Genomic DNA, 13,604 nt, shown 5'->3' on the forward strand with positions numbered 1-13,604 from the left:
ATCATAGAAACAATTAATAATTTCATCGAGGAAAATGACAATGGCGAAACATCCTTTCAAACCTTTTGGGATGCAGCCAAAGCGGTAATCAGAGGTAAATTCATATCCCTGAATGCTTATATTAACAAACAAGGGAGAGCAGAGATCAATCAATTGGAAATGCAAATGAAAAAACTGGAAAGCGATCAAATTAAAAACCCCCAGCAGAAAACCAAATTAGAAATCCTAAAAATTAAGGGAGAAATTAATAAAATCGAAAGCGATAGAACTATTGATTTAATAAATGAGACAAGAAGCTGGTACTTTGAAAAAACAAACAAAATAGACAAGGTACTGGTCAATCTAGTTAAAAAAAGGAAGGAAGAAAAGCAAATTCACAGCATTAAAGATGAAAAGGGGGACAGCACCTCCAATGAGGAGGAAATTAAGGCAATCATTAGAAATTACTTTGCCCAATTATATGGCAATAAATACACCAATTTAGGAGAAATGGATGAATATATACAAAAATACAAACTGCCTAGACTAACAGAAGAGGAAATAGAATTCCTAAATAATCCCATATCAGAAATTGAAATCCAACAAGCCATCAAAGAACTTCCTAAGAAAAAGTCCCCAGGGCCTGATGGATTCACCTGTGAATTCTATCAAACATTCAGAGAACAGTTAATCCCAATACTATACAAACTATTTGACATAATAAGCAAAGAGGGAGTTCTACCAAACTCCTTTTACGACACAAACATGGTACTGATTCCAAAACCAGGCAGGTCAAAAACAGAGAAAGAAAACTATAGGCCAATCTCCCTAATGAATATAGATGCAAAAATCTTAAATAGGATACTAGCAAAAAGACTCCAGCAAGTGATCAGAAGGATCATTCACCATGATCAAGTAGGATTCATACCAGGGATGCAGGGCTGGTTCAACATTAGGAAAACCATCCACATAATTGACCACATCAACAAGCAAACTAGCAAGAATCACATGATTATTTCAATAGATGCAGAAAAAGCCTTTGATAAAATACAACACCCATTCCTATTAAAAACACTAGAAAGCATAGGAATAGAAGGGTCATTCCTAAAAATAATAAACAGTATATATCTAAAACCAACAGCTAATATCATCTGCAATGGGGATAAACTAGATGCATTCCCAATAAGATCAGGAGTGAAACAAGGATGCCCATTATCACCTCTACTATTTGACATTGTACTAGAAACACTAGCAGTAGCAATTAGAGAAGATAAAGGAATTGAAGGCATCAAAATAGGCAAGGAGGAGACCAAGTTATCACTCTTTGCGGATGACATGATGGTCTACTTAAAGAATCCTAGAGATTCAACCAAAAAGCTAATTGAAATAATCAACAACTTTAGCAAAGTTGCAGGATACAAAATAAACCCACATAAATCATCAGCTTTTCTATATATCTCCAACACAGCTCAGCAGCAAGAACTAGAAAGAGAAATCCCATTCAAAATCACCTTAGACAAAATAAAATACCTAGGAATATACCTCCCAAGACAAACACAGGAACTATATGAACACAACTACAAAACACTTGCCACACAACTAAAACTAGACTTGAACAAATGGAAAAACATTAACTGCTCATGGATAGGACGAGCCAATATAATAAAAATGACCATCCTACCCAAACTTATTTATCTATTTAGTGCCATACCCATTGAACTACCAAAATACTTCTTCACTGATTTAGAAAAAACCATAACAAAGTTCATTTGGAAGAACAAAAGATCAAGGATATCCAGGGAAATAATGAAAAAAAACACATATGATGGGGGCCTTGCAGTCCCTGACCTAAAACTATATTACAAAGCAGCAGTCATCAAAACAATTTGGTACTGGCTAAGAAACAGAAAGGAAGATCAGTGGAATAGACTGGGGGAAAGCGACCTCAGCAAGACAGTATACGATAAACCCAAAGATCCCAGCTTTTGGGACAAAAATCCACTATTCGATAAAAACTGCTGGGAAAATTGGAAGACAGTGTGGGAGAGACTAGGAATAGATCAACACCTCACACCCTACACCAAGATAAATTCAAAATGGGTGAGTGACTTAAACATAAAGAAGGAAACCATAAGTAAATTGGGTAAACACAGAATAGTATACATGTCAGACCTTTGGGAGGGGAAAGGCTTTAAAACCAAGCAAGATATAGAAAGAATCACAAAATGTAAAATAAATAATTTTGACTACATCAAACTAAAAAGCTTTTGTACAAACAAAACCAATATAACTAAAATCAGAAGGGAAACAACAAATTGGGAAAAAATCTTCATAGAAACCTCTGACAAAGGTTTAATTACTCATATTTATAAAGAGCTAAATCAATTGTACACAAAATCAAGCCATTCTCCAATTGATAAATGGGCAAGGGAAATGGATAGGCAGTTCTCAGATAAAGAAATCAAAACTATTAACAAGCACATGAAGAAGTGTTCTACATCTCTTATAATCAGAGAGATGCAAATCAAAACAACTCTGAGGTATCACCTCACACCTAGCAGATTGGCTAACATAACAGCAAAGGAAAGTAATGAATGCTGGAGGGGATGTGGCAAAATAGGGACATTAATTCATTGCTGGTGGAGCTGTGAACTGATCCAACCATTCTGGAGGGCAATTTGGAACTATGCCCAAAGGGTGCTAAAAGAATATCTACCCTTTGACCCAGCCATAGCACTGCTGGGTCTGTACCCCAAAGAGATAATGGACACAAAGACTTGTACAAAAATATTCATAGCTGCGCTCTTTGTGGTGGCCCAAAACTGGAAAACGAGGGGATGCCCATCAATTGGGGAATGGCTGAACAAACTGTGGTATATGTTGGTGATGGAGTACTATTGTGCTAAAAGGAATAATAAAGTGGAGAAGTTCCATGGAGACTGGAACAACCTCCAGGAAGTGATGCAGAGCGAGAGGAGCAGAACCAGGAGAACATTGTACACAGAGACTAATACACTGTGGTATAATCGAACGTAATGGACTTCTCCATTAGTGGCGGTGTAATGTCCCTGAACAACTTGCAGGGACCCAGGAGAAAAAAAACACCATTCATAAGCAAAGGACAAACTATGGGAGTGGAAACACCGAGAAAAAGCAACTGCCTGAATACAGAGGTTGAGGGGACATGACAGAGGATAGACTCTAAATGAACACTCTAATGCAAATACTATCAACAAAGCAATGGGTTCAAATCAAGAAAACATCTAATGCCCAGTGGACTTACGCGTCGGCTATGGGGGGTGGGGGGGGGGAGGAAAAGAAAATGATCTATGTCTTTAACGAATAATGCTTGGAAATGACCAAATAAAATATATTTAAAAAAAAAAAAAAAAACATAATCCTCACAATATATACTGTTCGGGGCAGCTAAGTGGCACAGAGTATACAATGCCAGGCTTGGAATCATGAAGACTCAATTTTATATGTTCAAATCCAGCCTCAGACACTTAGCAACTGTCTGACCCTGGGCACATCACTAAATCCTGTTTGCCTTAAAAAAAAAAAAAAAATATATATATATATATACATACATACATACATATATATGTATATATAATGTTTCTGTATGCATACATAGAGTATATATACACATACACACACAAGTATATATACTCTACTCCAGAATTGTCAATTAGGTCACTTACATCCCATAACACTTCCTAGTACAACCTGAAGAAATATTTAACAAAATATATAAAAATACAACAAAACCTAGATTACATTACTAATATTAAGTCAATCAATATGTGGCCTGCAACGATCCATATATATAGTTTGATGGCTCTCATCTCTACCTGAGTTGGCTACTCTACTCTTGTTACAGAAAAACGAAGAAAAAATATGGGTCTAATCTTAAGGGGAAGGTGGACAATGTCCTACCTCAGAAGAAAGGGAACTAGAGCTTCTTGGGGCAACTGGGCCTCAGAGGGTGGGAGGACATATATCCTAAGATAAGACTGAATAATGACAAATGGAAAGGAAAATGAACGTGGGAAAAAACAAGGGGTAGAAGTGAAAGAATGATTTGGGATATAGGGTATGGCATGTTCCATTGCATCTTGAAGGTAGACCAGATTGATTTCATTGGACCCAACAAACAAAATATCTGACTCCTGTAAATGATCCAAAATCATTAGCACTAGTAAATAAAGATGAAAGTCTAAAATATTTTTAATAGCCCATTCTCACCATATGAAGCACAAAGACACAGGCTAATTTTAAATGATCACTTTATGTAAACTGAATAATTTTGATTATATTAAATTAAAAATATTTTGTACAACTAAAATCAATGTAACCAAGACTAGAAGGGAAACAACAGAGAAAACATTTTAAAACAAATTTCTCTGACAAAGGGCTTATTTGTCAAATAAGAACTAAATCAAATTTATAAGAATATGTCATTCTGCAATTGAAATATGGTCAAAGGATATGAATAAGCAGTTTTCAGATGAAGAACTCAAAGTCATCAATAATCATATGTGAAAAAATTGCCTAAATCCCTTTTTATTAGAGAAATAAAAAGAAAAACAACTCTCAGGTACTACTTTACATCTATCAGATTGGCCAATACTGCAGTAAAGGAAAAGTGATAAATGTTGGAGGGGATGTGGCAAAATTGGGACAACAATGCATTGCTGGTGGGGTTGTGAATTGATCCAACCATTCTGGAGGGCAATTTGGAACTATGCCCAAATGACTATAAAACAATGCATACTCTTTGATCCAGTACCTCTACTAGGTCTATATCCCAAAGAGATTTAAAAAAAAAAGAGGGAAAGGACCTACTTACACAAAAATATTTATAGCTGTTCTTTTTGTGGTGGCAAATTGAAGGGATATACATCAAGTGGGGGATGACTGAATAAATATATATGATGGTGATGGAATACTATTGTGCTGTAAGGAATGATGAACAGGATGACTTCAGAAGGAGCTATAAAGACCTTCATGGACTAATGCAGAGTGAAATAAACAAAACCAGGAAAACATCGTACACAGTAACAGCAATATGGTGGAATGATAATCTGTGATAGACTTAGCTATTATCAGTAATACAATGATACAGGACAAATCTAAGGGACTTATGACAAAGAATGCTATCCACCTCCTAAGAAAGAACTGTTGGAGCCAGAATGAAGATGAAAGTATACAATTTTTAACTTGTTTATTTGGATTTATGTTTTGGGGTTTTGGTTTTGTAATATTACTCACAAAAATGAACAATATGGAAATATGTTTTGCATGATAATACAACCCATATAACCCATACTGAATCACCTGCTAGCACTGGGAGGGGGAACAGAAGGAAGGTAGAGAAATAAGTTCAAATATATGACTTGGGAAAACTTGCATAGAAATTTGTTATCACACATAATTGGTAAAAAAATAAAGTGTTAAAAAAATAAAATGACTACTTTAATTGTGTACTAGGAATTATTTGCCTAGGATGTGAAAACAAAAACAGAACTAAAAAAGAAAGGTTTAGGGAGAGCAGTTTAAAAAACAATGAAACACATTGCCAATTTAATACATAAATATGTCTGAAGGACATATAAACTTAATTACAGAAATACTATAGGTAGTTAACCGCATAAAACTACATATGTACTATAATTCATATTCTAAGCTACTTAATCTTAGGAAAGAGAAAAGTAATTAGAAGTTAATTAAAAGTTATATATCAAATATGAAATATATGCTGCTGCAAATGATGATAAGAAATCTATATAGGAAATAAAAAGATTAAAGTACTATACCTCGACTTTATTAAGACAATGTCAGAATTTCCAAGAATTCCAAGAGTTGGAACAAGAAGAAATGACAGATGTTTACATGGATCAGGAATAAGTCTAGTATAATACCTACATGGGTGAAAAGAGAAAAAAAATGTGATTATATAGACACAGTGATTTCAAATCAGTCTATACCTAATATCTCTCAGGATTGTTATGAGGACTTGACTCTGTAACCTTCAAGTGCTACTAAACTATTAAAATATATTCTTGAATGGCTGCTGAGATACCTATTCACCAGGCCAAATTTCATCCATAAAGTATTGTATATGGAATTGAGGTATAATATCAGGGAGAAAAAAATAAAACATGTTATACAAATATTGCACTCTACACAACAGATATTTTCCTAAGAAGTCATTTTAAAATCAAATTATTACTTAAAAAAAAAAAAACTTACCTTCTGTCTTGGAAATATTGATTCCAAGGCACAACAGTGGTAAAGTCCGGGCAATTAGGGGTTAAGTGACTTGCCCAGGGTAACACAGCTGGAAAATGTCTGAGGTCAGATTTGAACCTAGGACCTCTTGTCTTGGCTCTCAATTCACTGAGCAACCCAGCTGCCCCCTTAAAATCAAATTATTGAACAGCAATCTCTCACCTATCGCAGGAGTTATGTTCCACAGACCCCTATGATAGGTGAAAATCCACAAGTAGAGGTGTACTGCATTTCCATTGTGTACATTACGATATTCATCTGAAAAATCCCGCAATATAGCAAAAACTCCACGATACAGAATTAGACTAAAAAACAAACTGCAGTACAGTGAAGCCGCAATAAATGAACCACGATATAGCAAGGGAACGACTGTATATCAAGTCATTTAAACGCTTTTGCAAGCCAAACCACCCAGAACTTGTAAGGCAGCTAATAAAAATTTATTAAGTGTCTACTAAGTACCAAGCTAAGACTGTACTATGCTAAATAAACACTGGGGCATACAAAAGAAGCAAAAAACAGCTCTTGCCCTCAAGGAGTTCATAATGTAATGGAGTGAACAACAAGCAAACAAATATGTTTGAACAGGATATATTTAGGATAAATATTTTTAAAAATTTAAAAAGGAAGATATTAGTATGAAGAGAAAGGGTTCCTGTAGAAGATGGAATATTAGTTAAGGGAAGACCATAAGCAGAAATGAAGAGGCAGAGAATTCTAGGCATGGAGGACAGCAAGGATTAGACCTCTGCTTCATAGAAAATACTTTGGTGGCTAAATAGAGGATGAACTAGAGAGAGAGGAGAGACTTGGGAAAATTTGACCCACTAGTAGACTATTGTAATAATAATTCAGGTGTGAGATAATGATAGTCTGTACCAGGGACAGCAGTGTCAGAGGAGAGAAGGAGGTATATTCAAAAGATGTTGCAAAAGTGAAATTTGGTTTTTGGGGTCAATCTGAAATTTCCATATTTTATACTTGCTTAAAAAAAGGAATACCTTAAGTCTTATAAAGCTAAGATTAGTAGCTTCTTCAAATAAAATTGATCCAATAGCAAAAGCTTGGACCTTAATAAAAACAAAGAATTAAAACAACTACTTAAAATGTACATAACCTTATTTCTGAAATCTATTTTGAGCACAGTCTACTGTGATGCTTTACCTATTTTTCTTGCTTAAAACAAGTTTCTTAATTAATAAGCATTTACTTATTTCCCTTAAAACATACCTCCCTCTTAAAAAAAAAAGAAAAGGAAAACTTGTAACAAATAACACTTTTAAAAAAAACTTATGAAAATATAAAAACTCTCTTCGGTAGCATTGTTAAAACTTTTTGTCTGACTAGTGACCAGTCAGGAAGGAACTGATGGTTTCCTAGTCACTAAATAGTCATCTTGGGTCAACTTATGGGACTCCTAACAAAACTTCAGAAATCCATTTTTTAAATTTCTAGATTTTGAAAATGCAATTATTTTTTGCTCCAATAAAGTACAACAGAAGTTCTGCCCTTCTCTTTTTGTTAAACATTTATGGGATTTATGTTTAAAAAGAAAGAGAAAGAGCTCCGGCAAATATAAGTGGGTTTAAATTAAATTTTCCTACTCAAAATTTTCATGGAACAACCAGAAGATTTTTTGACTATCTGAAATTTTACTTAAACTTTTGTTGATACAATTTTGTTCTGAACCAAAGCAAAATCAGAACTTCCCTACAGTTTTTGTACAATTCTAAATAATTAATTATATCATTACCTGAGGTTCTTTAGCCAATAAACTAAAGATGGCATACTGAGTAATACAATCCATATTACTAAATTAACAATAGTAAGATGCATCTTAAAATTATCTTCAGCATTATCAATGACTGCAGTTATAGGAAGTACATCTGAAGGATGTACATTTGAATTAGTGTTTTGTTGAGATCCATTATTCTTCTCTCTTCTTCCAATGGAATTATTTGTATTGTTTTCAGAGATATTTGGAATCTATAAAGAAAGCAAGAATACCAAAATACTAATTAGGACATTTGTTATCTTAAATAAAACCATGCTTGAGAGACTATTTCATTTTAAATCAAACTTTTATTTTAAAAATAAATATACATACAATTCTCATGTCTGAAGATTTTCTAGATATTGATGTTTATCATCTTCCTACAAGCATAACTAGAAATCACTCCTGGGTCTTCTGAATTAGTCAGACTCAATTTTATAGTTAGATATGTCAACAAAAGATGATCTTGCTTCAAATTTTTTTCTCTTTAATCCACAAGATCATAGAAACTTCCTCATTTTTTTTACCCAAGATAAAGAATCACAATTTAAACTCCTTTAAACTTATTTTCAAAAAGTAATTTGGTAGGGACAGAGTTGAACAGAGCAATTCATATATTGACAAATGTTTAATTTCACTGTCATCAAGAACTGGACTTTTAAAGTAAAAAAGTATATTTTTTCATGCAGTCTTCACATTTTCTTTGAAATTAAGAAGTGAATGGTTGAGGTTTAAGGGCTCAAATGTTAAAATCATCTATTGACTACAGTAATAGTGGGTATAAAAGTTCTAAGGGACAGCTAGATGAAAATAGGGATAAAAGACCTAGCAAGACACTAGAAACACAGACGGTAGTTAGTAAATTGTTCTTGAATGATGTCATGATGTTGTTTTAAAAATGTTTTTAAAAATGATGATGTTTTAAAAATGGGGTACTCAAAATGATCTATGATTTTCACAAGGATTATGTGATAAAGTCATTCTATTTTAAAATGAGAAATGGCTAAATAGAATGAAAATATTATGAGTATGTTTTACCAAAAAATTCACTTACCATGTCAGGGTTATTTTTCAATGTTGTTAAGCTGGAGTACAACTTAATAATCTAGGGAAAAAAGGAATCTTTGTGTTCAAAATTGCTTTGAATCAAGAAATATTTGAGTCTCCTAGTAAAATTTATAAAAATACTTAATACTTTAAATGGTGACTAAAAAAAACAGGGAGCAATGAGATTCTATTCCTCTTTAATTGATTCTGTATCTTACACTTGCTACAGAAGCTGTGGTAAATATTCTTTCCTCTTCAAGCCTCCCATACCCTCTCTAAACTGAAGACTGCCTCTTTGAGGTCATTCAGTGGGAGCTCCCTCTTTCTCCCTTTCTCTTCATCCTCCAAATTTTGACATCTCCTATTCTCTCTTTTGGTAGCCTTTCTTCTTTACAAGGCAAATCACTCAGCCCCCTACTATTTCCTCTATTAGGTTGTCTCTTCAACGATACTTTCTAGAATTTTCAGTCTTTCACTCTTTATTGATTCCTTCCCTATTATTTTCCAACATGCCTAAGTCTCCTCTAAACTGAAAAACAACAACAACAACAACAACAAACAACACCTCAAGGTATCCCCCTATGTTTTGCCTCTCTTTCTCAAACTCTGAAAAAGCAGTGTCCACTTGCTCCCTGTACTCACTCACCCCTTTGTAATCTGGCTTTCCACCTCATTATTTAGTTAAAATTACTTTCTTCAAAGATCTCTTAATTGCTAATTCTAACGTACTTTTCTCAATCCCCAATCTTCTCAGCCCACATGTTGGAGTTCACCATATTCTCCCTCTTGGAAATGTTCTTTCAGGGTTTTCCTTACTCTACTTCCTTTGGTTCTTCAATATATTTGGCTGCTTCTTTTCAGTCTCCTTTGTTGGATGAAGAGTCATAGAATATTCCCTAAGAGCCAGTGGTCATCAGGCTCTCTTCTTTCTCAAACTGGCAACTTTATAAACTAGCATTAGTTTAATTATCATCTCTATGTACATGTTCTCAGATGTCTATGACCAACTGCTTCCTATTTCTGTAGAAGGCATTCCTATTCTTCTAGGCTCTAGAGAAGTAACCTCTTACATTATCTTGGATTCATACTCCCACACCTTTCATATCCAATTATTTCCAAGTTTTACTGTTTCTACTTTTACATCCCTTGCATTCAACTCCTCCTGGATAGTTACACAGCTATTATTTTAGACCAGGCCCTTATGAATTCTCAAGCAGATTATGCTAACAGCCTCTTGACTGGTTTCCTTGCCTCAAGTATGTCTCCATTCTAGTCCTTTCTACATACTAATTTTTTTTAAGCATATGCTTGACTGTTTAAGTCTTCTACTCCTGAGGTGTCAAACATTTTTGAGCGTGACTTGAACTGGATTAATATGTAAATGGCAAATAATTAACTAAATTATAAAAATACAACAGAATACAGGTAATGTTAATATGTGGTTTTCTAAGTCAATATGCAGCTGCAGGGATCCTTAGGTGAGGTTTAGTGTTCTCATTTCCATTTGAGTCTGATACTAGAGCACTACTCAAAATCAACTTGGCTTTTAGAATAAAACAAAAACACCTCTGTTTAGGATTTAAGTCCTTTCAGACCTGGCTCCTACCTTTCTTTCCAATATCAATGACAGTTACCTCTTGTCCTGAATTTTGCAACCCAGTCCAGCTGGCCTCTTTATTCTTCACGAATTTTATTCCATGAACCACTGCTTGCATGAAGTCTTTCCTATTTTCCCCAATTGCTAGTGTTTCCCTTCCCAGTTACAAAGCCTTTAATTACTTTATATTTACTCATACTTATTTTTATATATTTTCTTAAATGCTTATATCTTTGGTCTTCCCCATTGGAACAAAAGCATTGCAAGTAGGAATTTTCACTCTCTGAATTTGAATCTCTTTATCTATACAAACATAATGTCTGAAACACAGTGTTTAATAAGTACTTGTTGAGGGATTGCTAGTAAGGGAAAAAAGTAGGCAACAAAGGAGGGAGGTAAATAGTGTTTCTGTAGTGTATTTTTATATTTTTATGTTAGTTAGATATAGGAACTCTGTTCATGTGTAAGGAATATACATTAAAAAAATGTGTTTTTAAGTCAAGAAATGCCTCCGTATAAAAATAAGTGCATTTCTTCTTAATAATTTGGGAATTAGTTAACATTAAAATGTTATTTACTGTGGGAGAGCTAGGTGGTTCAGTGGATAGAGATCCAGACCCGGAGAAGGGAGTTCCTGGATTCAAAGCTAGCAGATATGTTGTAGTTGTGTGACCCTGGGGAAGTCACTTAATACCCCAATTGCCTAGCCTTTATTGTTGTTCTGCCTTGGAACAGAAACTTGGTATAGATTTCAAAACAGAAGGTAATGATTAAAAAAAATATATGTTCTCCACTGATGATCTATACTATGGGGCTAAATCTATACCAAGGGTTTGTAACTTTTTTTTTAAACCCTTACCTTCCATCTTAGAATCAATACTGTGTATTGGTTCTAAAGGAGAAGAGCAGTAAGGGCTAGGAAATGGGAGGTAAGCGACTTGTGTGAATTTTAGATTTTCTCCACCCTGCTTAGTCTTTAGAATTCTAGCAACCAGGAACATATACACCCCAACTTAAGGATTAACTGTGAGGAGGATGGCCTATGACCAACATGTGCTAGCAAGTGAAAAATCAGAAACAACTGACAGACCCTCCCAACCCCCCCAGTTGGTCCTCAGCCAAGCTTAAGCTACCATTGGTGCATGCGAGACGCAGGAAGTGATGTAAAGAACTGCCTATTTTATTTCACATGACTTCCTCTCTCCTGGAGATGTTGGGCTCTTGCGGTTCGGTGTTGGGAGCTCGTGGCAGCATTCTTAGCATGCTTGCGGGTTTTTGCTCTGTAGCCTGGTTTAGGTGAGGCATCTTCCCTGAGCGAGTCTGGTGAGTGGTTAGGCTGATTCCTACTTTCCTTTACCTCCTGAAAGCACTATCCTCCAAGGAGATCCCCTCATCTTGGAGGAGGTCTCGTGGCTGGAAGCTGAGCTAGATTAAATCTTGGAGGAGGCCTAGTGGCTGGAAGCTGAGCTAGATTAAATCTTGGAGGAGGCCTCGTGGCTGAGGTCTCTGAACTTCCCTTAGCTTAGGCTAGGCCAGAGAAATCTTATACCCTTTCCTCTCTCTCTTCTTCTTAATTTCTTCCTACTATTGTAATTAAACTACCATAAAAATCCCAGACTGACTTGAGTATTTTATTGGGATTGAATTTAAATTCCTGGCGACCACTAAAATACTATATTCAGTCAACAACCCTAATTTTACCCTTAACACTTGCCCACAGCTGGAAAGTGTCTGAGGCCAGATTTGAACCTAGGATCTTCTGTCTTCAGGCCTGGTTCTTAATCTACTGAGCCACTCAGATGCCCTTTAACCTTTTTTTATGTCACATGTCCCTTTGGCTACCTAGGAAAGAATATGGAACTCTCCACAGACTAATATTTTTAATTGCATAAAATAAAATATGCAAGATTACAAAGGAAACTAATTAGGCTGAAAAAGGTATTAAAATATTAAAAACAAAAAACATGAGTTCACAGATCCCAGATTGGTTTATTCTAACTTTAGGAATATTCTTGGGATTCAGTTTTTTGTATAAGTTCCTGATAGCTTATTTTCCAACTATCAGAAAAGTAAAGAATATGTCACGCTACTATATAGTTTTCAAGGCCTTAAGAAATGCTATTATAGCAAAGGCTAAAACAACCTCATCATAAGTTGCTTTCTTATTGTCAACAAAATCATCATCCTACCTTGTCACTGTCCTTTAACTTTTTTAAACATAAAAAACTTCCATAATGCTCCTTTGATAGACCTATGATTTTATTGTCACCAGTCAGCACTTCCATAGGGCAGATTACAACTCACCTATAGTTTCTCATCTTCTTCAATTTTTGTCAACATCCTCTCATAACTCTTCAAAGAAAAAGAGTGTATCTGAAGTACTGAAGGACTTTGTCTAGATCTTGAGATGCCAATGTTCCTACATGACAAGTCCTTTGTTTTCTGATCACACATCTCTATATCTTTCATGCTATTTCTCATAATTCTTCATAATTCTAACTGAATGATAACCTGCTGAAGGAAGTAGTATTTGTTCTTACAAATGCTTTTTCATGATCAAGAACGCATCAGATTCTCTATACTTCTGAGTCAATGTTCTAACTGCAGAATATTGTCTCTCAAATTTGAAGGAATGTACATGCCTATAAAAGTTGCCCTCAATGCATATGGAAATTATTCTATTAAAATGTTTTATTGATCGTCTTGTTTTTTTTTAACTTGTCATTTCTCAATGTACTCTACTTTCTTAAATTAACTTTCCCTAATAATAAATAAATGTTTTTAAAGAAAGCTTACAAAACAACTCCTGTAGAACTGAACAGACAACACTCCATAGCCACAGTCCTCTGCCTCTGAGAGGTTTATATTGTATCACCTGTTCTCTGGGATTAAGACCAATCACTTCTAATCAGT

The 13,604-nt window shown here is 34.8% G+C and overlaps 1 protein-coding gene across 2 annotated transcripts in view; it reads right to left on the bottom strand.

The window, feature by feature from the left end:
- Positions 1–13,604, bottom strand: part of PGAP1 (post-GPI attachment to proteins inositol deacylase 1) — a 114,665-nt gene that overhangs the window by 17,666 nt on the left and 83,395 nt on the right. The window contains exons 24-27 of one of the 2 annotated variants that reach the window (XM_016433755.2): positions 9,102–9,152; positions 8,027–8,259; positions 6,436–6,578; positions 5,799–5,903 (exon numbers count right to left, since the gene is read on the bottom strand). In XM_016433755.2, coding sequence (XP_016289241.1) covers positions 5,809–5,903; positions 6,436–6,578; positions 8,027–8,259; positions 9,102–9,152 — 522 coding nt within the window. In that variant the 3' untranslated portion in view covers positions 5,799–5,808. The remainder of the gene's footprint in view (positions 1–5,798; positions 5,904–6,435; positions 6,579–8,026; positions 8,260–9,101; positions 9,153–13,604) is intronic. The other variant, XM_007494555.3, reaches the window with a different exon arrangement.

The sequence above is a fragment of the Monodelphis domestica genome, chromosome 4, assembly GCF_027887165.1.
Source record: "Monodelphis domestica isolate mMonDom1 chromosome 4, mMonDom1.pri, whole genome shotgun sequence".
In the NCBI taxonomy this organism is placed as follows: domain Eukaryota; kingdom Metazoa; phylum Chordata; class Mammalia; order Didelphimorphia; family Didelphidae; genus Monodelphis; species Monodelphis domestica.